A 24,257-nucleotide genomic window follows, 5' to 3' on the forward strand; every position below is an offset into this window, starting at 1 on the left:
GGGTGGATGGAGTGTTAAACAAAAGAAATGGCTGTCGCGAATGAAAGAAGTTGATGCGCTGTCTAGATTCTTTAGAAGATTAAGGAATGCTCACCTTTACTGTAGACAAGCAAGTGCCTTATGCTGCCATGCTTTCCGAGGTGGCTCAACCCATCTTCCATTCAAGTCCAGCAAAAGCCGCAGCCGCGCGCTTACCGCCTTGGCACGCCAACCCTGGAGCGGAACGTCATGAACAAGTGAGGATCGTGAACTTCGCCAGGCGCTTCTTTCCACTTCCCGATATCAATGTTTTAATTCTGACCCCCTGCGACATTGTCCATCCTTCACGCGCCCACTCTCAACAATATCCCCTATTGTCTCCGCGCTATCACCACTTTATAAATAGACAACCTCAGATCGATCTTTGTCAGCGTTCTCTCACAGCGCACCCCCGGTCCTATATAGCGCGGTTTCGCCCCAATTCGACTTCCCCTGTGGCCATCTCAAGGACTTCATATCTGCTCAGCGACAGCCCGTCTAGACGATATATACCACCTCGAGTGCGCTGGTCGATAACGCCGGAGTTGATTAGGCTCTTTTGGTTTTGCATCTGAGAGCCAGCGCCACTTTTGCTAGGGCTCGCACCACCCGGTCCCGCACGCTTTAGGCCACACTTCACCCTACCCTCAATTCACCATGGCGGATGATCTCGATGCGGAGCTTCTCGCCCTGGCGGGTGACTCCTCAGATGAGGAGTCGTCCCCGCCTACCAGAGAAAAGGCCGCCTCCCCGGATCGCCCTTCTTCATCTTCACCACCACCACAATCACCCGCCGCATCATCCACCATGGGTCGCAAAGGCATCGCCAAACCGGCGCGACGTAGTCGAAAGTCCCGTCATGATGATGACGAGGACGGTGAGCTGTAAGTGTTACCCACAAGCTGCCCTCCGGTGTTCACCTTGGGGAAGTCCGCCCGCCACACAGTAAAGGCGCCCGCTGGCTAACACGGTGTGTGCTCCCGATCAGCTCTGCCGCCGAATCTCTTGACTCTGCCAGCATGTCCGAATCCGATTCCGCGTCCGACTCGGAAGGATCCGCCGACATAGGCGAAGATGACGGGCCCATGTTCCCCTACGAGAAGCTCTATTACTCTGCCAAAGACAAGGAGGAGATCATGGCGATGCCCGAGATTCAGCGCGAGCAGATCCTATCGGAACGTGCGCAGGAGGTGGATCGTCACAACCAGGATCTCGCCCTCCGCCGTCTGCTAGCGTCGCGGGAGCGGGAGGAAGCCCGCAAGGCCAAGAAGAACAAGCGGAAGGCGAGCGCCGCGAACCTGGACGAGGGCAACCGCAAGAGCTCGCGGCAGAAGACGACGCTGGGTGGTCGCAAAGTCGGGGAGACGTCGGAGGCGATCGAGGCCTACAAGCGGCAGCGCGAGCAGAAGGGCAAACGCGACGAGCTCCGCCGTCGGGATCCCGCCGCGAAGGATCAGAAGGCCCGCTCCCGGGATGATAGGCTGTCGGATGAGGACGCCGAAGGCGAGAGTGAAGTCGAATGGGACGATCGGGAACGCTCCCCGTCTCCTCCCAAGGACGATCCGCCGGCCGAACTGCGAGATATCCAGCGTACGCGCGTCGGTCGCAGTAATTTCGCGCAGGTCTGTTTCTACCCTGGATTCGAGGAGGCGATCGCCGGATGCTACGCTCGTGTGAACGTCGGTCCCAACCGCGATACGGGCTTAAACCAGTACCGTCTGTGTTTGATCAAGAGTAAGACGCCCCCCGGTTTCGTGCCGGATTCATGGCTAACGATGGCAGAAATCGTCGAGGAAGGCCCCATGTACGCCATGGAGGGGCCAAATGGCCGCTCATTCGCCACAAATCAGTACGCTGTGCTGGCCCACGGAAAGGCAGAGAAAAGCTTCCCCTTCATTGCTTGCTCGGATTCCCCATTCACAGAAGTTGGTATCCTCAGTCTCGAGAGGTCTCGCCACATAGACTAATGCTTCCCAGGCCGAGTTCAATCGCTACCGCCAGACCATGGCCATTGAAGACTGCAAGATGGCTACGAAATCCCAGGTGGGCAGCAAAGTCGCGGACATCAACCGGTTACTGAACCACAAGTTCACCAACGAGGAGCTCAACGAGAAGCTACGCAAGCAGGGGTCGTTAGACACCAAGTCGCAATTCTTCAAGCGCGTCGACGTGGAGAAGCAGCTGAAGCTGGCCAAAGCGGCGGGCGACGAGGCCGAGGCGGAGCGGCTGCAGAGCGAGCTGAACAGCATGGCGGCGCCCAAGGTCGCCCACGGCACCAGCCTGTCGCGGCCCCGCGCCGACAAACCCTCCGAGCACGAGCGTCTGGCCGAGCTGAACCTGCGCAACCAGAAGCTCAACTACGAGAACGTCCGCCGCGCCCAGCTCGAGGAGCGGAAGGCCAGCCGCAAGGCCGCCGCGGCGGTGGCCCGTGGCGAGGCGACGCTCAACCCCTTCATGCGGGTGCGCACCCAGGCCCGCACGCACTACGACGTCAACGGCAACACGATCCCGTCACCCACCAAGCCCGGAGAGGGCGGCAGCCAGGACACCTCGGCCTCGGGGACGCCATCCAAGGCCAGCACGCCCACCGCGGGCACCCCGCTCGGCGCCAGCCAGCGCAAAGCCGTCAAGAGCGGCGCCATCCGCCATCGCAACATGGACGACGAGAATATCGCCGCGTTGGATATAGAATTGGATATCGAGATCTAGCTGTGCCATCCCAGCGATAAGATGATCACATCACAGCCACCACTGAGGATTTCCATCGACCGAGACTTTGCATGCGACCATCAAATTTGTGCCATCGATGCTCGCCATAGTATTTTGGAGGGAGAAACAAAAACAGGGACAGGCAGGAACTTGGGATTTTCGAATGCATTCGAAAGCATTTACTACAGCGTCGGTTGTTTTCCCCGTTTGATTGTACACTTTCGCTTCTCTTTTCTCTTTTTTTTTTTTTTTTCAACTTCCCTTCTCTCTCTACCTTCCTTCGTCTTCTTGTGCTAGGGAATTGGCGTTCATTGGCGTCCAGATGAGAAAGAAATCCACACACACGGCGCGCGCTGTATTTCTAAAGCTCCCCCATGCAATGCAATGCAAATAAACCAATCATACACATTGAAAACTACCCTTCTTCAACACAGTCATGCGTAGATACTGCCCTGTGCGTTCTGTACGTACTGTACGTGTAATATAGTAAGGACGTGAGCAGCGATAAGCGAATCAGCCACCCACATCACGTGCGATAACAACCCCCGACCCCCGACGCCAACGCGCGCGCGGCGCGTCTTCCTCGCCTACCCGTCCGTCCGCCCGCAGAATCCATCTCCGCGGCGCCCTTGATTAACTCAACGCAACCACTCTCACTGACCCTTAGTCCACTTCACGTTCTCCAGATTACAGCCAGTTTCCCCTACCTTACCCTTCCCATTAACAATCGGAAATGCTCACCTCCACCCTCCCTCAAAATTAAAACGCAACGTCTATGATACCCCTGCCCGAAAACATACGATATAATGTCCGCTTCCACACCCTCCACACCGCGCTCGACGCGCGCCGCGTCCCCCGGCACAGATACCGAAATGCTCCTCACCCCGGGCCGCAAGATCAAAGCCATGCTCGCTGCGTTTGATAGCGATAGCGATTCCGGTGGTGAGGACAGGAACCGTAATAATGCTACGCAGAAAGGAATTGGGGCGGGGGGCGATCGCTCCACGACCAAGCTCAGCGACGCGTTGAAGAAGAGCTCGATTTCCTCGTTTGGTGCGCCGATGGTTGACGTTGAGGATGAGGAGGAGGATGAGATTGTGAGGCCTAAGGGGCGGATGGCGGCGCGGTTACAAGGTACTAATGGTCAATCGGGGACGACTGCGTTTGAGAGGGTTAAGAGGGCGTTACACGATGAGGAGGAGAAGGACGACGACGACGACGACGATCTCCCGACGGCTGGTCCGAGACGGAGAGGGATTACCACCGTACTTCCCGAGCCTGCAGTCGATCAAGATGATGAGGAGCCGCGGACCCGCGCGTACTCTCCGCTTTTCGTGTCGTCGCCTGTCAAGGGGCGGGATCATGTCGAGGACAATGCCAACACGACGGACGGCGAGGACGAAGCACATCAACCGAAGAAGAACGCCCGGTTCTTGGCTCTCGTGGCGCAGAAGCGCAAGGAGCGCGAGGAGAAGGAACAGGCTGAGGCGGAGAGACGGGCTGCCGCGCGGGCTGCGAGGCAGCAGGGACAATCTGATTCGGAGATGATTTTGTCTGCGAGTGAGGGCGACGGCGACGGTGCATCATCGGGCGCCGAAGCCACAGCCAAAAAGCAACAGCAGACGCGGCCTGCGGCGCGCAAGGCCAGCAAAAAGGCCCTGGAGGAGATGAACCGCGAGACGCAGCGGATGAGCCGTAACATGCAGCTGGCGCATCAGGCGCAGACGAAGAAGAAGATCACCAAGGAGAGCTTCTTCGCGCGGTTCAACTTCGGACAGCCGGCTGTCCCCCAAGAAGCTGCACCCCCAGCTGGCGAAACCTCATCTAGCGCGGCGGGCTCGCAGAATTCGTCGGATGTCGAGGCACAGAAAGACAAGGAGACGCCCCGGACGTCGCCGGTCCTGGGGCCGGCGGACAAGGTGTCTGCTACGGAGGAAACAGACGAGAATCCAGCTGAGCCCGAATTCCCGACGCTCAAGGAGATTCTCGCCAACCCACCAACGCAGCCCGAGGAACCGGCTGTGGCTCGAATGGAGGTGGGGCCGACAGGTCAGAAAATAGATGCAACACACCTCAAAGAGAAGAAGACCCTGAACCTGCCTGCGGTCCGCGTCAGGCTATCACGAGAAGAAGTGGCACGCCATCAAAAAGACGACTCGGACAGTGACCTGGAGATTGTTACATCGCCCGCCAAATGCCGCCGAATCGCGGCTTTCGAGAACCTCCCCGCCAAGAAACTGCAGGAGTCGGCTTCAATGATCAAGTTGAAAGCTCTGGCGCACTTGACCTCGCCCAACCGCAAATCCAAGGGCATGAACGGGGCTCAGCTCTCTGCCACGTTGCTCCTGAAGGCAAGACAGCAAGCTGCCAGGGAGCGACAGGAGAGGATCGAAGAGCTCAGAGCCAAGGGTATTCACATCGAGACGGCGGAAGAGCGCGCGGCCATGGAGGACGAGCTGGAGAACCTGGTTGAGAAGGCACGCATGGAGGCCGACGCGATTGCCAAGCAAGAACGCAAAGCTGCCAAGCGCGACGGCGACGACGATGACGAGGACGAGGACTTCGAATACTCGGGGTCAGAGGATGGGGAGAACGGCGAAGACGACGAAGACGAGGAAATGGCAGACGCACAAGGAGGCGGTGATGGATTGGTCGACTCTGAAGCCGACGAAGGGGATGAATCGGAAGACGACAAGTCAGAAGTCGTGTCGATCGAGGAGACGAATATTTCTACCCAGAGACGCAAGCGACAGACTCGGGTAATCAGCGACGACGAGGACGAGGACGATGTGCAAGAGCCGAAAACCCCAGCCAAGCCCATCATCGGTGCCACCACTCCTGGAACCCGGTCTGTCGACCGGCCTCACCTCCCCGCGCAGAGCTCCAACGACCTGCTAAGCTTGACGCAAGCCTTTGCGGGCACCATAGCCGGAAGCCCCCAGCGCAGCCATCAGACGCCTGCTCCCACACTGCCGAGCACGTTGCCCGAGCCTGGACTCCACGAGTCCGACTCCAATGTGATCATCAAGGACAGCCAGGTGCCCCGGGCCGAGTCTCATGACATCCTCACTCACTACGCCCCGTCCATCGCGCGGGTGTCGGAATCCCCGGCTCCACGCTCCGTCTCGAATTTCTCGCAGATCCCCGACCCGACGCAGGATGAAGGGTTCATTCTCTCGCCGTTTGACCCGTCGAAGCGCTTCCTCGGCACGCCACAATCGACCATCGAAACCGTCATCGTGGACCAGAACCAGTCCCCAGTGCCCACGAGAAGCATGCGCCACTTGAAGCGTGGTGGTCGCGCCGCTGACCTTTCCATGATCGAAGAACAAGAGGAAGACAACGGAGACTTCGAAATCAACGCCAATGCCTTCAACATCATGAAGGCGTCGAAGAAGAACAAGAAGCCTGCCGTCCTCTTCGACAAAAGTAAGAGCAAGGCCAAGGACGTGGTGGAAGAAGCAGCCGAGGAGTCGGACGACGAATACGCCGGACTGGGCGGCGGAAGCGACGAGGACGACGATGACGAGGAGAACGCCTACGACCGAGCGATGATCAACGACCACAGCGGGGAGACAGTTGACGAGAAGCAACTTGCCGCCCTGAATGCGTGAGTCTGCCCTTCCCCTTTCATTTCCGGTAACTAACCACGAACACACTAGACACCACCAACGCACCACCGACGAAAAGCAAGTCGCCAAGCTCCTGAAGGACATCACCACGGGCGCCCTCCGGCGGCGCCGCGGCGCCAACGCAGACGACGAGTTCGACCTGGACGACTCTGACGACGAGCTCCTGGCGCGGCGCCGCGAGAAGCAGCGCGAGTTCGCGCGGATGCGCAAGGCGCTTCTGGCGGACGAGAAGATGGGCGAGATCGCCGAGAACCCGAAGAAAGCGGCCTTCTTCCGGGCGGTGGAGGACCGCGACGACGACGAGGAGGACATGGGGCTAGAGTTCGAGGAGGAGGGGGAGGACGAGGAGAGTCAACAAGACAGCAACCCCCAACCCTCAGAATCGCAACCCGACAACACCATCAACTCCGAAATCAACAACAAAAGAAAACGCCCCCTCGACCCCAGCACCGAGTCCACCTACAACCGACCCCCGCCCCACCTCCGCCGCAAGCCCGCCTCCGCCATGTCCAAGAAACCCGCGACGCTGGCCGAGATCCGCGAGACCCTAAGCTTTTTGACCGAGACGCACGAGTACGATTCCTTCCACGAGGACGCCTCCCTGGACCACGACCACGACCACGACCACAACCAACCAGAAGAAACCACCCTCGACCCCGCCGACTTCGCATCCGATAACTCCGACGACGAACTCGCCGCCGTGGCCGGACCCAGTCACCAACAAAAAACCCCCCCAAGCAACCTCCTCACCCACCACCCACGCCGCACGCGCGGCCCCGTCGTCGACCGCCTCGCCCTCCTCCGCCAAGCATCCAGCAACTCCACCTCCTCATCCACAGGCGGAGGCAAACAAGCTTTCGCAACGGATTCCCCAACCACCACCACCACCACCACCACCACCACCACCAAGGACCGCAGCAGCTTCGGCCTCGGCTTCACCCGCCCCCCGCCTTTCCTCCGGCGCAGCACCACCGCCTCCTCCTCCTCCTCCTCATCCTCAGGGGGAGCAGGACCAGCAAGTCGACGGAGTAGCGCCGCATCCATGACCTCCGGCCACGGGGCCGTGAACCCCGCCGGAATCAAAAAAGCAGGGGGCAATGCCACCGCCTCCGCCTCCGTGAACGCGTACACGGCAGCGCGCGAGCGGGAACGCGAGCGGGAGCTGCGCATGCAGCGCGCCCAGCGAGGCACCGCGGCCGGGTCGCGCAAATTGGCGGCGGCGCTGTTGGATCAGCGCACGGCGAATCGGTTGGGGGCTTTGGGGGGCGGGGGGCGGTGGGAGTAGATCCCTTAGCCCCTTTTCCGGGCGGGGTTTGGGATTCATGTGAGGGGAGGGGAAGGGGATGATGTGCTATACTTTACTTTAGGGGGATGGGGGATGGGGAATGTGGTATGGGGAATGTGGGGGGTAGAAGTGAGAGGGAGGGAGGGGGTCGATGTGCTAACCTCAGAGGAAGGGAAGGGAAGGGAAGGGGAAGGGATGATGATAATGATACCTTGGTTCGGTTTATTGTTTGTTTGGGGTTTGTCAGCTTGTATTTAGTGGGTTGTGTGCGGAGGGATTGGTGTTTGGAGTTTGGAGTTTGGGAGGTACCTTGTAGTGAATTGAACTACCTAGTTGTAACGGGGCTTGGGCTTGGGCTTGAGCTTGAGCTGGAGCAGGAGCTGGAGCTGGAATATATCAGTTACTGTTGATTGAGTTCTTGGTATTGTCTGGATGATATATGCACATATACTCATATACTTGCCTTTAGGCCCAGCAACTCAATAGGTGGATTGTATGGTTGTTGGACTTATGGCTCTTCCCCCCGATATGAATATGGTTATTGGGGCCAGAAAGCTATGCTCGAGGTATTTGACCTCACAGTAATACTAACTGTAAAGCGGCATACAGACCTCATGAGCAACAGACTACAAACAAGAGAAACTGATCCCACCAAGTCACCAGCAGCACACTACATATTGCATGTCCGAGATGACCTTTCTACCAATGGATACGCAGTGCTCGAGAACCGCCTTAACCCAGTCAACCGTCGGATAGACGAGTTAAAATTCAGAGGCTCGCTACCGCTAACAATCATATTGTAGATGCTGGGCCTGATACCGTGCTGACTACAGAACCACGTGCGAGAGACCGGACCGAACATGCTCGTGATTTCAACGCTGCATGTGTTGCGGTCGTCCTGGGCTTGCAGCATATAGAGATGTATGTCTGTAGACATCTGTCCCCATGTTTCCACGGTCGTGGATTGTTGATGACAAGGATGAGTTGCATAATGGAGCCGAGTCTTCAGTCGAGATGTATCGGTGTTATGAACCATACTAACCATGAACGAAGAGTAGGTGCAGATTGGTGATGTCCACATGAGTCGTGTTATAGATAACCTTATCTGAGGCGCATGGCGCATCACTTCTCATTGATAGAGTGTTCATCCATCGCAGCTATCAGACTCTGCAGCCCGTGGGCCAGGTGCTGAGGACCCGCAGCGGCGCCCTGTTCCTCGGACTTCGGGACATGATACACGACATAGTCCGCCGCCAAGGACTTCACGTCCGTCGCCGTCCATCGATTCGTGTTCAGCTGTTGCATGACGGCTCGGACCTTGGGGGAGATGAGGAATGGGTCGGGGTTGGTCGCCTTGAGGACCAATTCGATGGTTCGGAGGAAGGCGGTGCACAGGCGGCCCCATCCGAGACTCATGTGCCAGAGCCCGACCACGCAGCTCTCCAGGACGAGGCTCCACTTCGGGTCTTGAGGGCGCAGTTGGGAGACAGAATGTACGCCCGCCGCACAGAAGTAGTGGAGCATGACGATCGGCAAGGACTTGAATCCATGGCAAGTCTGGAACAGCAGGATGAGAGATCCGATGACCCCCATGGCCTGTAATTTGGCATCCTCGGTGTCAAACTCCGTCTCAAATGGATTGTTCGTCGGATTAGAATAGAGATTAAAGATTTCGCATAATGAGACCACTGTCGCGTGATAGTACATGCTGTCGCCACATGGTAAGTACAAGCATAAACGAAGAAGCGTGTCTAGACTTACTGTAACGTGAGAATATGGGGCGACGTATTCTCATCCGGGGTGACGGTGGAAGGTAAACTGGCCCGCCAGTTCAGGAGCTTCCCGTAGAGCTGAAAGCCGTACTCCCAGTCCTGTTGGTCCAGAGGTGAGTCTGGAAACCTCAACGCAAAAGCCGCTATGTCATTGACAATCATCACGAGACCGCCTCGAGCTCTCGCGGCCGTATGCACAAACGGCCTGAAAATAGGGGTGAGAAACGGGTATGGACTCCATTCATCGCCATCGTCTAGTGCCGCCGCTTCGGTCGCTGAGAACCTGACAGACGGTGGCCGCTTCCACGCCGATTCCTTCCGATACACTTGCGCAGCCAGTCTGTAGTGCGTCAGCGTGTGTGTGGAGGGGAATCTGGAGCAGGAACGTACGCTTGAACATCAAATACAGCCCATGCGACTAGTCTATGACACCTGTGAAGCGACTCGACATCCTCGTCGACAGTGTCTTCAAGGAAAGAAGGACACTCCTCATGCAGCCTTAAACCAAGACATAACGTAGCGCCGTGCATGATGTATCGTGTGCCCATTCGGTCCAGCCCAAAAGTGCAACACAGCAAGCCAATCATGACACTGGATTGTGCTGTAGGAAGACAGGTGATTTCTTTCTCGACATTCCAAAGCCGTTGCAAGGCCGAATATATCTTCTGGCCCAAAACCTTCTCCTCCCTTCGATCCGTGAGTCGCGCCAGATGGTAAGAGAAACTCTATCATCCAGGTTAGTCGGGGTTACCCATGAGAAACATAACAGGACCGGAAGAGCGATTACACAGCCGAAGAATAGAAGCGCGTGGACTAGCAGAGCTGAGCAGAACCCCGTCTGACCGCGCTCCAGGTCGCGAAGGAACAGCTCCTGGTCGATGAGGTGCCACGTCGGGTTGTCCCAGGTGAAGTACAGAGAAAAAAGATGGCTGGCAGTGGTATTGTCGACAAGGTCAGTCCAGTGACCGATGTTGGTGGTTTGGATCGGGGGACAATCCTGCAGAGGTTGAGTTGCGCTGGCACGATTGGAGGCCAGGGTTAGGTGCATACGGGCCAATGAGATGCCCGGGAGTGGCTGTGGCAGATGCTGATCCGATAGCGATCGGGCGGTCATCAGCGTGGAGAATGCATCGGTGTTCCCTTGAAGGTGTTTCTGCGACTGTAAGCAATGTGTATCTCGACGAGGGCGGGAGGCCGCTCACACTGATGATTTCTTCGATGGGTTTGATGTCCTGGCGGGCAGTTTCGGAGATGATCTCCCGCAACAAAGACTCATATGCTGTGACTTGGGAGCGAGCCGAATCCAGCTCCAGCTGCTGGCGCTCACGCTTTGACCCCGCATAGTTACAGTCGAGAGCAAGACGACTACATTGCCTACACACGGGCTTGCGACCGTCACACTTGGTCTTCCTGGCCCGGCAGGCCACGCACGCACGGGCAGTGCGCTGCGGATTGTTTTTGAGTGATGGAGGGACAAGCCGGGGGATGGGCACTTTGCCCTTTTGCGCGGCAGCAGGAATAAGGCCTTTTACGGGGTCATCGGCCGCCCCGGGATCAGCGGACTCCTGCATGTCAATGTCACAACCATGAAGGGAAGCGGAGAGGCAGAGGCAAACCAAGAGATGAAGGAAGAGGAGGAGAACAAGGACAAGAGGAAAGAAGACCTCGAACAGGCATCAAAGTTGAATGATAACAATGGCAACGTTACACCCTGGCATCCAGAACCGACGCCAAAACTGGATGGATGATTAACACATGCCAAGACATGCCGGACCCCCGAATGAAAAGAAGAAAAAAAAAATTGAAATAGCTGCCGCATGTGGGAGCAACTTTAATTTGCTGATGGCCAAAGGAGGAGTTTTCCATCTGAAAACTGGCCAATTCGGTCCACACGTACCACACTGTAACCAGCTGCTCGGGTCCCAACAATCACCATCTTGGCAAAGATCCGTCGACGACGTCCTCGGCTTGGGTGCCCGCATTCAGTTCGGGGTTTGCTTTTTTTGGGTGTTCGCGTCGTGCCATGAAGGCAGACATCGTCTCTGCAAGTAAGGACGAGAGATAGTCTTCCCCCTGGACAACCCTTCCCTTCAAGCTTGGCGGTGTTATTCATGACTCGTGAAAGTCATCTAGACCAAGCGTGTCAGTTCAAGGTTGATAGAAATACCCCAGATCGTACCACAATCTGCCAAGTTGCCCTGAGATCGTCTCCACAGGATTAATACTCCCACTAAGACAGGACAATGGAAGTAAGCTCAGTCAGCATAGGCTGTGAAGAGTATACCTGGACTTGACATGCCACTCAACGAGGGGTGGTTGAGTAAACCTCTGTGGCCCACCGACTGCAAAGGTAAAATTACCACTGCCTCGCTCTTCCCCCTTGACCAGATCATCACCCTCAACGAAGTACTCCGTAGTGTGATGCTGAAGACAACCCAAGCGAATTGAAACCTATCGCGAAAACCCACGCGACTAGTGCTTCAGGAGCCAAAACACTAGCCTTGTCCTTCCCGCGGAATGAGCCCACAATCGCCAATCATGATCTCTGACTTGAGCTGCTTGACCAGTCGGTATTTTTTGCCGTAATTTGTTGAGGGTTGTCAGATGTCTTGGCGAGAAGCCACTTCGGAACTATCAACTGCCGGCCAGGTCCAATGAACATGCAGGAAAAAAGATGACTTTGGGTCAAGGGGGGGGGGGGGGGGGGGCACGGCGGATAAACCTCGCTAGTGACTCGCTCAGTGTAGCAGTGCTGCAGTGGCAGTGGGTGTTGGAGAGACTCCTGCCTATTTGGTTCTTAGTCCGACTTAAAACACCTGGATCCACCACTCAGTATGGTACTATACAAGCCTAATCGGGGTGTTCGTCAGCCAAAATCTTTTCTCGGGAAGCACGAGTACGTTTCCCGAGTCCAGTCTACCCCGACCGGCAGTAGTCAGGCGGTTCTAGCCGCATGCATGGCTATTGTCGCAAGGATAAAAGAGGCCTCGGGGTAACTAACCATTTCAAGTATATTTAGCCTCTGCGTGTAGACATATGTTTTTAGAGGGTTGAGTACTGTACACTGATCGCGGTCCGGATGATGTTGCGGATGTTGTGGCGGTGTGGCGCGGCGCAGAGGCTACACAACCACGCACGGTGGAACGTAGCAGCGAGACTCGATTGACCATCGAGATTATGATTATTGCGACATCTCACGTGGATTTGATCCTTAACAACGCAGCAAGGTCTTTGACGAAGATGAACGAGGCGTGAGTCGGGTTGTCTGGAGTGAAGAGGAGAGTGGAAGAGGAGAGACGGATGGGAAGAAGACGAAGATGGAGGAAGAACAAACCGAATACAAACAACTACTGTGCTGACACCACTCCCATACTAGACAACGTCTGACCATACCATACAGTGCCAACAAGCATTACAAGGTCTCACAGCAGGCATTCTGGCCATACAAATCGGATTCCCTCACCAAGACATTAGTCCCCAACTACACTACGTGTCACTGGGACATTCTCTAGGAACTGGCGGGGGAAAATCCGGGGTCAATATCAGATCCCTTCTATAGCTTCCCCACTATTCTACGAGAGCACATACAGCATACGACACCAACTAGCAGACAAAGGCGAAGAGAAGAGGATCATAAATCATCATTGGATGTTTCAGACAATGCTAATATCGCTTTCCACCAGAACAACAAAAAAAGGAGCTTCAGACCAGTTTGGCTTCACGACCTGATCTTTTGTATCAAGAAAAAGAGAAACTTCCCATCAGCTCTATATACAGGAACCGAAAAAAAAAAATGTACAAAACACGCAAAGGGGGGGAAAACTTGGCAGCCGGGCCAGAAACACAAACAACAGGAGGAGGGAGGAAGAAAAGGCAGGGAAAAGCTTACGCCGCCAAGAACAGCTCATCGAAGCGCTCCGTGGCTTCCTGGGTGACATCGACCCCATAGATCTCGCGCTGGACGTCGGCGTCGGCCCACTTGTCGGGGACGGGGCCCTTGCCCTCGCGGAGGGCGGCGAACTGCTTGTCGCGCTCCTCCTTGGCGGCGCCGTCGCCGAGGTGCAGGGCGCGGCCGGAGGCGGCGGCCAGCTCGACGAGGGCGTAGGCGCGGTTCTTGCGGATCTTCTCGTAGACCTTGAGGGCCTTGTGGATCGAGGCCGGGGTGGTGTCGGGCAGCTTGGCCAGGACCTTGCCGATGACGGCGCCGTCCTCAATCGCCTGCGCGGCGCCCTGGGCCAAGTGGGGGAGGGTCGGGTGGCAGGAGTCGCCGACGAGGGCGACCGACTCATGCACCCAGGTGGGCAGCGGCTCGTGGACGCGCAGCTTCCACTCGCAGACCTCGCCCTCGGGGACGTAGCCGAGCATGCGCTGGACCATGGGGCAGAAGTCGCCGAAGACCTGCAGCATGACGGACTTGTCGCCGCGGGTGGTGTAGGTGGCGTTGGTGGCCGCGGCGAAGTTGATGTCGGGCTGGGTGGTCGAGAGGTTGTAGATGGTGTTGTTGGAGACCGGGTAGGCGATGATGTGGCGCTTCTCGCCGATCCAGCGCGTGACCTTGTTGCCGCTGATCAGCGCCAGCAGCTCCGGGTCGTCCTTGACCTGGTCCTTGTGGATCATGATCCGGTACGCGGCCTGGTTGGTGTCCTTGACGCCGGCCTGGATGCCGAGCAGGTCGAGCATGGCAACCCGCGTGTTGGACTTGATGCCGTCGGCGCCGAGGAGGACGTCGGCTTCGACGCGGTAGGGCTCCTGGGCGGTGTCGCGGGGAACGGCCTTGAAGGACGGCTTGGAGCCGAAGGTGACATCTTGGGCGGTGGTCGCAAAGTGGAAGCGAATGGCGTCGGGGTGGCGAAGACAGCCCTGGTAGAGGCCGTTGGCGAGGGAGGAACGGTGTCCAACCATGTGCGGGTAGCCATACGTATCCGCAATGTATTCCAGCGGTACGTGCGCCAATTCCGCATCCGTCGCTCCAACTGCACGATGATGGGTCAGTCACTCATTCAATCATCCACCCGATCACAAAAGGAAAAGAAAACATACCCCGGACGCTGGTCTCAACAATGTTGACAGCCTCGGCCTCAATCTGCTTCCACACACCCAAACGGTCGAGGACGCGGGCCATGTTGGGGGCAAGTTGGATACCGGCTCCAACAAAGCCCAGGTCATGCGCCGTCTCATAGACATCGATATTCTTGAAACCCTCCCGGGCCAAAGCCAGAGCGCAGGTGAGACCACCCATACCTGCGCCCAAAATGGCCACCTTAAGATCTTGCGGGGACTGAGCCATTGTGTGAGAGGAGAGGAGAATGCGAACAATAGTAAAGAAAAGAGAAGAGGAGAGGAGATTGTTCTTAGAAGAGTAAAACAGTGTGCAAAAGATCCAAGTGGAAGAGGATATACTGGGCATTAAATATGGGATGGCAGCCGGCAATCGGACTGGCGAAAGCGGAGTAAATCTTACCCGTGCTGCTTTTCCTCCCCACGATTTCCCACATTCCATCCAACGGGGGGCCTCGACTGGCGCCTCTTGCCTTCCGACCAGCCCGGAGAGGCGAATTCTAATGCTGCTGCTTCCCTCGCCGGTGACTGGTTTGGTCCTCCCCCGGGCTTTGGCGCAGAGGTCCATTATTTCCCCACAGATCGGTAACTGTGCCCCGTGGGGCGATTCAGTCTTACTCCCGGGGATGAGATTATCCTCCCAGTGACGCGGACACCGGGAATCCATGGGATTACTAATGGCTGACGCTATGTAGCTAACTAACTCGTGACATTAATTATTAGTACTATCGGTATATCGGTACATCGGTCAGAGTGTGGAGTACCTAGTACGTACTCCGTAGTAGTATACAGAAAAGTGCATGTGGGGAAGTGACATAAGTGATCGCCCTTCTTTTCCAGAGATGCTCTCTCCACCACACTCTACAAAGCATTTCCCAGCTCCCCGACAATGGTACCCACGGGCACTCCAATAGCCGGCAACCCCAGGCCAGACACCAAGGCGGCAACATCGGGATCCAGCTTGATCAGCAGGAGACCACCGTCCTCACCCACCACCGTGAGCAGGCAATCCACCACCGGTCCCAAGTTGGCAATCAGGTCGCCCACCGAGGCAGCCGACCGGATCACTTGGCCCACGCTGCGCCCAGCCTCGTTCAAGCCCAGGTTGACCAGGAGCTGCGCCACGGGGTTGCTCAGACGGATCAGCAGTGGCTTGAGGTCTTCGCCGGTGATTTGAAGGATGCAATCCACCACGGGGGCCAGCTCCTCGAGCAGACCTGCCGGCTTCGAGACATCAGCCCGACGCTTAAGGCTGCTGCCAATATCGCTGAGCACATTTCCCACCGGCTGGGCGAGAGCGTCAAGGCCAAGTCCGCGAAGAAGATCAGCCACGGGGTGGTCCAGTTCGATCAAGAAGAAACCAAGACCCTTGCCCGTCACGATGCAAAGGTTGTCCACGGGCTGACCCAAGTCCGACACCAGCTCACCGATGCTGGAGGCGCTTCGGAGGAGGCTTCCCACGGGCTGAGATAGACCCACCAAGCCGAGTCCGGCCAGCAGGTCAGCAACTGGGTCGCTCAGCTGGATGAGCAGTTCCTCCGTACCGCTGCCGACGACCTTCAACAGGCGATCCGCCTGAGGACCCAAATCCTGAATCAGATGACCTGTGCCGTGGCAGTGACCGCTCTCGCACGACGAAGATCCCGACGGGGTCGAGCCGGGGGTCGAGGAGCCAGGTCCGGAGGGAACGGTTGCAGATGGTTGAGAACCGCCGGACGCGCCGGGGGAGCTTCCAGGACCGGCTGGACCAGAGGGATTCGAGGGGTCAGAGGGGCCAGATCCAGAGGGGCCACTAGGTCCTGCAGGGCCTGATGGGCTGGAAGATCCGGAGCCACCGGGACCAGAAGGACCAGAGGGACCAGAAGAGCCCGTGGATCCAGGAAGACCCGAAGGCCGTCCAGAAGGTTCGGCATTCGGAGACGATGCTGCCAACGGCACAGTAGCGGAGGGAGCGGGCCGGAAGCCTGGAAGGGTGACAGGCTGGGAGGAAGCAGGCGCTGGATTGCGGGGGAAAGAAGGAACACCGGATGGAGAGCCACCGGGAGAGAGGGAGGCTGAAGGAGCAGGAGACTCGGACTCGGGGGCAGGCTGCGGGGGCTCAGAGCCAGAGCCAGAGCCAGAGCCATGACCGCCATTGGGCTGACAGATACATTCACTGTCGCGAGCGTAAGGCTGACCCACGGGGCTGGCCACCGTGCAGGCGGCCAGGACGAGGGCCGTCAAGAAAGAGACCTTCATTGTTGAGAGAGTGTCTAACGTGTAGCTGACAAGGGCAAGAGAATGACGGGTCGACAAGTTGAGGTGAAGAGAAAGGACAGAGGAAACTGGAGACAAAGAATGGTTGACCTGCTTGATCCTGGATGATGAAGGGTGATGAGACAGTCCCGGGAGGGTTGCGGGCGTGATATATATATACCCGGTCCTGGCCATGGAGGGCGATTTTGAAGGTATTCGGATTTTGGACTAAGTGATCGACAAAGGTAAACTTCAGCTGAGCAGCTGCAACTAGTGAGAAACTATTGCCCGTCAACAAAGAATCACTCCGATCGAATATGTTGATCCATCACGGTGATCGGCGCAAAGCTGACAGTTAGTGAGCGAGATGCGAAACCCAACTCATGTTCTAGAATCATGCACTGACGGGCTCTCATCGATCGGAAAATTCTTATCTAGGCTCAGACCGATAAGCGTCTACCCTGGCAGGCGTAGATGCCTCTGACCATCGAATAGAGGTTAGGTGCATTTGGCGAGAAGTTCCTGCAAGGAATTGCGAGTGAGTGGTGAGTGAACGCATCGAAGATAGGTTTAGTATGCGCATTACGGAGTACTCGAGCATCAAACCTTGTATCCTTGTTCTCTCCCCGGTATGGACCACAATGTGGCGATGGCTTGTAGTCTATGTGAAGTGGCTGTCAATGGTCGCTTGCCGGGCTCTCGCTTGGCCGAATGAACAGTCCGCATCTCGACAAGGATGGACCTGAAACCCCCCTGGTCAGGATGTAGACGCATGCAGGAACCAGGATGTTGGCACGAGCTCTTTGTCTGGAACCCGCCGATCGGCCTCGAGCTGAGCCCTAATGCCACCGCCTGCCTCCCGCTATTGATCGCCGGCCTAAGCTCAAGCAAACATTTCTATAGGCCACAAAGACCGTCGTAAAGAGTTTTGCTGTCGATGGATAGATCTGGACATTAAAAGGATACATCTCTACATGACAGTTGTCACTTACACGATATTGTTCTCCTTGACCCTCCTACTCCCCGACGGAGTAATTGGGGTCCGACACGAAGTCTTGGCTTGAAGGATGACTTAGCAGAGCCTAGACTTGGAAGCAATTGAAAAAAAGACTTCGCAGGTGGAAAAGAAGACCGAACATAGGTTGAACGAATGGGGTAAAGCAAGCGAAGGGGACTGAAGAACAGCTGACTATTGAGTCCGAGTAATGTGATAGCACAAGCCATAGCCACTCAAGCCACGAGTTCCAAGTGTCCCTGGCAAAATGAGACGCATCGCTCTAGCCACCAAGATATCTTCTTGATTGACCTGCGATGCTATCTCTATCTGTTGATCGCAATCGACCGAGTTTAGCCTCATGCTGCTCGGGCGGTCGACGAAACACAAACCACTAGGACCCTACACTGCCTGCACAGTACACCTTTGCGACGGGTAACAGGTCCAGGGTTCCCACAACGCGTTCCCACAACGCATTCCCACAACGCCCCAGATGGCAATCCTTACGATTTACGTTCTCCATGAATGGATAACAGCCGAAGAGCTTCATCCAGCAACCAGGACAGAATAGTCACCCGGCAGATATCCCTGCAGCAAACCCCCAGCATCCAACCCAGAGCCCAACCCTAAGATGTCAACGGAACCAACATGCGTCACCATGAAAACAGACGCTCGGAACAGACCTCCGCGCCGGACTCCTCTCCACGATCCCAAACCCCTCACAGTCCCCTGCAGAACCAAAACAATGCTATCCAACCTCAATGCCCTGAAACGGAGCATCTCGATCTCTCACCCAGCAGCCCACCATCATTGCTAGTACCTCCCTTGACACGGAGGTGCCTGGTCCCTCTTCTCCCTCATCCCAATCCCAATCCCTTCTCCCCCCTCCTCCCATCTTATCAGACCTAAAGCACGGGGCCACCACCTCCCCAACCCTCTGGTATCGCATCCACGTCCTCCTGCACGATCTGAGCAATTTCAACCACCCCGCATCGCAGAAGCGGCTGGGCAAAGTGGCCGACCCGTACTACATCGGAAAGCCCTACTTCGCCTGGGACGAGGCCCAGCTGATCAAGCACACCAACGCGAGCGGCGTGCACGGCCGGACGGTGGAGCAGGCGATCGAGGAGAAACTCCGGGAGAGGCTCGAGCGCCTCCACCGCAAGAAGCGGCCGATGAGTAGTGGGGGGGATGAGCTCCGGGTCTGCGCCGCGCATGACCTCGCGCCCATCATCGCCCGGTTGCTGCAGATTGATCTGAAGGTGTTGGGGAGGGACGAGCAGTTTGCTAGGTTGGTCGAGGAGCATGGGCTGTACCTGGAAGGGAATAATTGGGTTGGGCTGAAGAAGAGGACGTTTGCTTCGAGGAAGAAAAGGAAGTGAGACGCGGGAAGTGGTGCTGTTCCTGTTGGAGGGCCGAAGGGGATGACGCATGCTCGCTTTCTCGGAGCAAGACTTCGGTAGTAGCAGGGGTAGTAGATGTTATTTTGCCCTCGGGACAATGTTCTTCCAAACAATATTTGGTAGAAATCCAATCTACCCTATGATCGATACCCTCGAGGTATTATCTCGGAGAGCTTTGACATGACCGAAGCCCAGAATCGGCGCACTACCATCCTTGCAAACCATCAATGGGTTCGAGCCTCGAATTATCAGAACAGCCTTGCGACCAGCCACATAACAGTGGGTGAGGATCATTGAAGGCGGTAGTGCGGTCATTTGGCATCTTTTGGGAAGAACATGTACGGATGGTTGCATATATCCCAGAATAGCTGGATACGGTGGCACTTGGTGGGCGTGATTGAGTATCGGACAGCGACTATCGACGGGTTCGAACAACCATGAAGATCTTGGGCATGGAAACAGTACCACGCAACCTAGCGAGCACGAAAAAAGGGGCTAGCGACGTGGTACCAGTGTCATGTGGTAGGCGAAGATGTTGCCAGTGGTTGTGAGATTTGGGTGATTCAAAAATTGACTCGGATGGTTGCTTGTCTTTTTGAATATCATGGTGTTGTTATCAGTTCCGAACGTGAGATCGGGATGCTCCAGGGCGGAGGTGGTAGACGAGCATCCTTGGTGGTATTGTTGTTGGAGATGCAGTGGGCGATTGTAGAGGCAAGAGCGGCTGTATACTTGGTAGGAAATCAAAATGTTCACTCTGCCCTCCCAATATCCACACCGAACCGCCCTCCATCCCACCACCCCAATCCAAACACCCATCCGGCAAAGACCCCTCGTCTCAACAATTCCCGATCACCGCACCACTCCGACCCCGCCGGCAGCACATCCGACCTGACCAGATCGGACCCCGCCAGCAGCGAGGCCGCTCCCGCAATACTGCACGGATTCACAGGGATGACCTCCTTGGTCTGCAAGAAGTAACACGCAACCAGGACTGAGAGCGCCATGGCAGCCAGACAGCCTTCGAGAATCCTCGTCGACGGTCCGTTCTGAATGAGCCGGACTCGATTAGGCCGGATAAGCGCTCCCGAATATCGTTGCGTTGTTGCATTGGCGGAGAAGATCCGCGAATTGCCATTGAGCCCTTGCGCCATGAGGACGCGATAAAGGTGCTGAGTTGCATTGATCACGGCTGGATAGCGCGAGAGATCGTCGGGGGCGCCGGTGATTTCCTCCACCGTGAGGGTCTTCTGATCGTGGATCATGGCCGAGAAAAACTCGTCAAATGCCTGACTCTCGTTGTTGGTCGCCTGCGGAAGATAATTGGGAAACAGCAGGTCCGACGAAAACTCGGCACTGAAGAGTCGCCGGGACGATTCGTTCGCGGTCGCCCCGGTGATCTGTAGACCTGGAAGGGCAAATGTGACGGTGGCATCAACCTGGTCAACGTAGGGGTCGCAGGTGAACCCTTGCAACCCCTTCGTGGAGTTCGCCGTCAAGACGCCGTACCACCCCATCAATGTCGGACAATGGCCCATCGCCACGCTCGGGTTCATGTACTGCAACGAGCCGAATGAGGTGTTGTTCATGGTCAGATAGTCAGTGCTAACTGCGAAGCTGGACGACATATTCTGGCTGCAGTTGGGATCCAGGTTCAGATAGAGGTTCCAGGCGGAAAGGAGCGCGCTGGGCTCCTCAACCCTGTAGACTGTGTCTTCGGCGAGGATCTGGCATTCGAGACGGGCCCGGAGACTGGGGAGCGTCAACTGCACCACAGAAGAACGGTCCACGCTTCCGTTGGCGGAGCGGTACCGTACAGGACCCTGCTTGTTGGTGAGAGACGCCTCACTGAGAGTCGGCAGCACCAGTTCCTCGTAAGTCCAAGCAGGATAAGAGAGATTGGCCGCAACGACCAGGGCTCCTGCCAGCCCCACGCCTGCATTGCTGGAGGTAGAATAATGTGGGTCGATGGTGGTGTTGAAGCTGTCGACACGAGCGATGGAGACCACCTGGGAGTGCGCGACCTCCTGGGTGAGGTATAGTCCGCTGACGGCCACGGTAAGTATCGGGGCCAGTAGCACGGCGACTGCAGTAGCCCCCACGGCACCTTGTCGCCGTAGGGTGGCCTTGACGAATGAGACGAGTGTCGGGCTGGACAGGTGATTCTCCATGATGCTTCGTGGTGCAGTGACCCCCCCACGTCGCAGGTCCAGGTAAGGCTGCAGCACGAGAGCCGAGAAGTGAATCGAGTCGAAGAAGATGCGCACTACTAGCATGATTACCGCGGGGATGTACACCCAAATATATCGGATGTATTCCCCGGACACAGTGCCCAGCCCGTTGTGTCGAGACGAGATCTGGTACGTTGTTTCTAGCCCAGCGATGACAAGCAGAGGCAGCGCGACTGTAGTCACCCGCCAGGAGATGGAGACGGATATCGGCTCCCACCATTTCATAGGCCCGGAGGTGATTCGAGTCCGCATACTCTCACTAGCCGTCTGGTCAGTCGCGATAGTGAAGCCCAGACAATTGTGTTCGTTTATGATTTGGGTGTGGTAGCGACGACCATTCAACTCCTCCGCAATCTCCGTCCCATTCTTACTTCGTAGCAGTCGCTCCTCCACAGCAGGGCTCTGTGCTAGAATGCTCGCCAGCCCGGAGATAGTGCCTGGATCTCGAGGCGTACAGCGAGCCGGTCGTAAGAAGCACAACGCTCCAGCGACGACAATCAAAACAGCCAATGCCGCCTCCATCAGTCGCACAGAAAGCTCTTTCACGAGCAATCGGTTGACATACGCCGAATACGTACCCTCGAAGGACGTATCCGACGAGGAGAGGAGATACTGCTTTGCCACCTGGGCCGCTATTGCCGCAAACATGGGTCGGGCTACACTTTCCAAGAGCGAGGTATTGAGCAAGTCGCGCATGGCATGCGGCGCGGTCAGATTCGCTATAATCGCGAATGCACTGGGGTAAGTACTGTTCGGGTCTGAAAGGTTGTATTCCGCAGTCTTCCAGCCTTTGGTTGAGGTATCGACATAGCCCAGCGTGTCAAGGATATCGGCTGCGGCGGTTAACGAGGACACAAATCCCACCCCTAAACCTGCTGGCGACACGTCTGCAAGGACTCTTTGGGTGGTGTGGTTCGAATTTGGGGGCGGGTCAATACTGACCACACTGTGGTTAGTCTGGCGTAGCGAGACAGAGCGTGGTGCAATGGAGTACAACGGGCTGCAGACCAAGCCGTGGATTTCGGTCTTGTTGGCGGTCCAGTGCGCTGCAGCAACAACCACGCGAGGATCATCCTCTGCACCAACACAGCTAACCGAGAACACGTCTGCGTAATAACCCCCAGCGGAGGAGTAGCTTTTCTGGAAGCCGGGGAAACGATACCCACCCGCGCAGGACGAGGTACTGGTACTGAGGGTGATGTTCAGTCGAGTCTGCTCGCACCCGGACGAAGTGCAGCCCTCAGTCCAGTTGGCGACGGTTGCAACATGGCAGTTCAAATCCGCCGAGAAAACATCCACCGTTCCGGAGATTATCCCATCGTTACTGGTACCTATAAAAGTTAGGGCATTGCTTGCTTTAGGTTGGTCCATAGGATCACCGTACCGAGATTATTGCCACTGCTACTCGCCGTGAAAGGCTGAAAGGCATGTTTCTCGGTCGTGCCGACAGGGTAGGGCAACTCCTGCCAGCGGGCTCCAGCCACGACAGTCGCAGCACTCCCATCCACTAGACTCCCATTGTACCCCAGCCCTGCAAAGCGGGCTTGATGGCGAAGCTCAGCAGCCGCGTGCTCCATCCATACAGTCTGCAGCATGAACAAACCAGTCGAAGCGACCGTGAGAAGTTTGATCAGCAACGTGCCTAAGATCGCCAGTACCACCGCCCAATCGCCGTGACGCATCGAGCGAAAAAGTGCGATCACGTTCCACTCCGAGACATAATCCAGCAAGAGGGATCGCGAGGCAGGTTGGGGGCCGGAGTGTGCCATCGCCCTCCAGGGCATGAGTTGCTTGGTGCGATACTCGACCTGGCCCCATAGTGCGGCTACGATCGTCAGGGCTATTCCCACAACCCTCTGTCAGCAATGGCCCTCCCACTCGGTGCACATGAAAACTGCCAGAGCACCTACCGGCTGTCGGACCATACGTCCAGAGGTAATGATATTTGCTTTCGCTGGTGCTGAGACCTTGATTCCGGGCTGAGACAGAAGACAAGACCTCGATGACCACGATCATCGCGGCGAAGAGAAGTGCAAACGCGACCAATGTCGCCGAGCGAAGGATAGTCGGAGTCCAGGCTTGACGCCAGGGGTGAGCGTGGTGATTCTCTCCATCTTGTGTGTGGCCGCTGTCCAAGGTAGCTGTCTCCTGGACTAAGGGGGTAAAGGTCTTTGGCTTGTGGATGAGGTTTGAGAACATCGTGATCGCATCTCTGCATTGCGCCTTTGTATAGAAGGAGAGTTGTTGGGGCAGGTCATAAACACGCACATCTTATAAGATGCGGGGGCTGGCATGCACCGCCTCAGTTAGCGCTTGCACGGGGATTGTGCCAAGACAAGGCTGAATGAAGGTTGCCGTGCCAGGTTGTACGAGTAATAGAGGTGAACAGAATCATAACCAGTCCTTATCGGATTGACTGTTCTAGCCGACTTGTTATTTTCACGCGGCGAGGCGATGTACGAAAGCTGGAAACTTTAGACAACAATGATCCATGACTGGATGTGCGGGATGGATGAATTATCAAAGGCGACTGACTAGGGTGGAAAGGGAGGTCGGTATCTGCGGCAGGCATCTCCGACAGATGTACTAGACCTGAAAGAAAGATGGGGAGAAAAGGTCTCCACAGTATACTCATCGCTCCAGTGCGGCAAAGATCGTACCCCGAAAGCTTTAGGAAAGACAAACCATCGATATCAAGCCCACCACTGAAATCAATGGTAACTTTTAGTACCGTCCCCGTCTTACTGGCAGGCCAGGCAATTGTCAGTTTAATCTCGTACTTCTCGCCTACCCATCGACTGAGAGACGGAAGGGATGTTCCGGGCTGGAATCTTCCAGAGTACGGGACTGGGATAGATTGTCAGATACACAGCGGTATGAGCAAAGATTTCAGAACAGTAACCGGAGGCCTTGAAGCCCG

The 24,257-nt window shown here is 56.5% G+C and overlaps 7 protein-coding genes across 7 annotated transcripts; 3 read left to right on the top strand and 4 right to left on the bottom strand.

Annotated features, from left to right (window-relative positions):
- Positions 1 to 276: 276 nt before the first annotated feature.
- BO72DRAFT_436261 (RNA polymerase-associated protein) lies at positions 277 to 3,044 on the top strand. The gene is made up of 4 exons (XM_040943316.1): positions 277 to 902; positions 1,007 to 1,752; positions 1,801 to 1,943; positions 1,996 to 3,044. The coding sequence occupies exons 1-4, from the start codon at positions 676 to 678 to the stop codon at positions 2,725 to 2,727; spliced, it is 1,848 nt and encodes a 615-aa protein (XP_040798066.1). The 5' UTR covers positions 277 to 675; the 3' UTR covers positions 2,728 to 3,044.
- A 315-nt stretch (positions 3,045 to 3,359) lies between these two features.
- On the top strand, positions 3,360 to 7,658 carry BO72DRAFT_479843 (uncharacterized protein). The gene is made up of 2 exons (XM_040947601.1): positions 3,360 to 6,337; positions 6,390 to 7,658. The coding sequence occupies exons 1-2, from the start codon at positions 3,534 to 3,536 to the stop codon at positions 7,642 to 7,644; spliced, it is 4,059 nt and encodes a 1,352-aa protein (XP_040798067.1). The 5' UTR covers positions 3,360 to 3,533; the 3' UTR covers positions 7,645 to 7,658.
- Positions 7,659 to 8,311: 653 nt separating this feature from the next.
- Positions 8,312 to 11,207, bottom strand: BO72DRAFT_411361 (putative C6 transcription factor). The gene is made up of 5 exons (XM_040942459.1): positions 10,619 to 11,207; positions 10,189 to 10,569; positions 9,807 to 10,141; positions 9,406 to 9,756; positions 8,312 to 9,352 (listed from the first exon to the last, which is right to left on the bottom strand). The coding sequence occupies exons 1-5, from the start codon at positions 10,985 to 10,987 to the stop codon at positions 8,767 to 8,769; spliced, it is 2,022 nt and encodes a 673-aa protein (XP_040798068.1). The 5' UTR covers positions 10,988 to 11,207; the 3' UTR covers positions 8,312 to 8,766.
- Positions 11,208 to 13,301: 2,094 nt separating this feature from the next.
- BO72DRAFT_436269 (putative monooxygenase) lies at positions 13,302 to 14,771 on the bottom strand (the record flags this gene model as incomplete). Its single annotated transcript, XM_040943317.1, has 2 exons — positions 14,457 to 14,771; positions 13,302 to 14,389 (listed from the first exon to the last, which is right to left on the bottom strand). Exons 1-2 carry the CDS (start codon positions 14,701 to 14,703, stop codon positions 13,302 to 13,304), a joined length of 1,335 nt encoding a protein of 444 aa, XP_040798069.1. The 5' UTR covers positions 14,704 to 14,771.
- Positions 14,772 to 15,180: 409 nt separating this feature from the next.
- Positions 15,181 to 16,834, bottom strand: BO72DRAFT_451169 (uncharacterized protein). The gene has a single exon (XM_040945421.1). The coding sequence runs from the start codon at positions 16,710 to 16,712 to the stop codon at positions 15,336 to 15,338; it is 1,377 nt and encodes a 458-aa protein (XP_040798070.1). The 5' UTR covers positions 16,713 to 16,834; the 3' UTR covers positions 15,181 to 15,335.
- A 1,747-nt stretch (positions 16,835 to 18,581) lies between these two features.
- On the top strand, positions 18,582 to 19,085 carry BO72DRAFT_385713 (uncharacterized protein; the record flags this gene model as incomplete). Its single annotated transcript, XM_040941594.1, has 1 exon — positions 18,582 to 19,085. A coding segment is annotated over one exon (504 nt), but the record flags the coding sequence as incomplete, so codon positions are not given.
- Positions 19,086 to 19,858: 773 nt separating this feature from the next.
- On the bottom strand, positions 19,859 to 23,536 carry BO72DRAFT_499551 (DUF3433 domain-containing protein; the record flags this gene model as incomplete). The annotated part of the gene is made up of 3 exons (XM_040948848.1): positions 19,859 to 22,668; positions 22,722 to 23,177; positions 23,248 to 23,536. 3 exons carry the CDS (start codon positions 23,534 to 23,536, stop codon positions 19,859 to 19,861), a joined length of 3,555 nt encoding a protein of 1,184 aa, XP_040798072.1.
- Between the last annotated feature and the right edge of the window lie 721 nt (positions 23,537 to 24,257).

This window comes from Aspergillus fijiensis, assembly GCF_003184825.1.
Source record: "Aspergillus fijiensis CBS 313.89 unplaced genomic scaffold BO72scaffold_53, whole genome shotgun sequence".
Classification (NCBI taxonomy): domain Eukaryota; kingdom Fungi; phylum Ascomycota; class Eurotiomycetes; order Eurotiales; family Aspergillaceae; genus Aspergillus; species Aspergillus fijiensis.

Coding starts and splice junctions, on each gene's coding strand:
- BO72DRAFT_436261 (XM_040943316.1), top strand. CDS start 676: ATGGCGGATGATCTCGATGCGGAGCTTCTCGCCCTGGCGGGTGACTCC. Junction 903..1,006: donor GATGACGAGGACGGTGAGCT/GTAAGTGTTACC, acceptor GCTCCCGATCAG/CTCTGCCGCCGAATCTCTTG. Junction 1,753..1,800: donor CCGTCTGTGTTTGATCAAGA/GTAAGACGCCCC, acceptor TAACGATGGCAG/AAATCGTCGAGGAAGGCCCC.
- BO72DRAFT_479843 (XM_040947601.1), top strand. CDS start 3,534: ATGTCCGCTTCCACACCCTCCACACCGCGCTCGACGCGCGCCGCGTCC. Junction 6,338..6,389: donor CAACTTGCCGCCCTGAATGC/GTGAGTCTGCCC, acceptor CGAACACACTAG/ACACCACCAACGCACCACCG.
- BO72DRAFT_411361 (XM_040942459.1), bottom strand. CDS start 10,987: ATGCAGGAGTCCGCTGATCCCGGGGCGGCCGATGACCCCGTAAAAGGC. Junction 10,570..10,618: donor CCATCGAAGAAATCATCAGT/GTGAGCGGCCTC, acceptor TTACAGTCGCAG/AAACACCTTCAAGGGAACAC. Junction 9,353..9,405: donor CCCCATATTCTCACGTTACA/GTAAGTCTAGAC, acceptor ATGTGGCGACAG/CATGTACTATCACGCGACAG.
- BO72DRAFT_451169 (XM_040945421.1), bottom strand. CDS start 16,712: ATGAAGGTCTCTTTCTTGACGGCCCTCGTCCTGGCCGCCTGCACGGTG.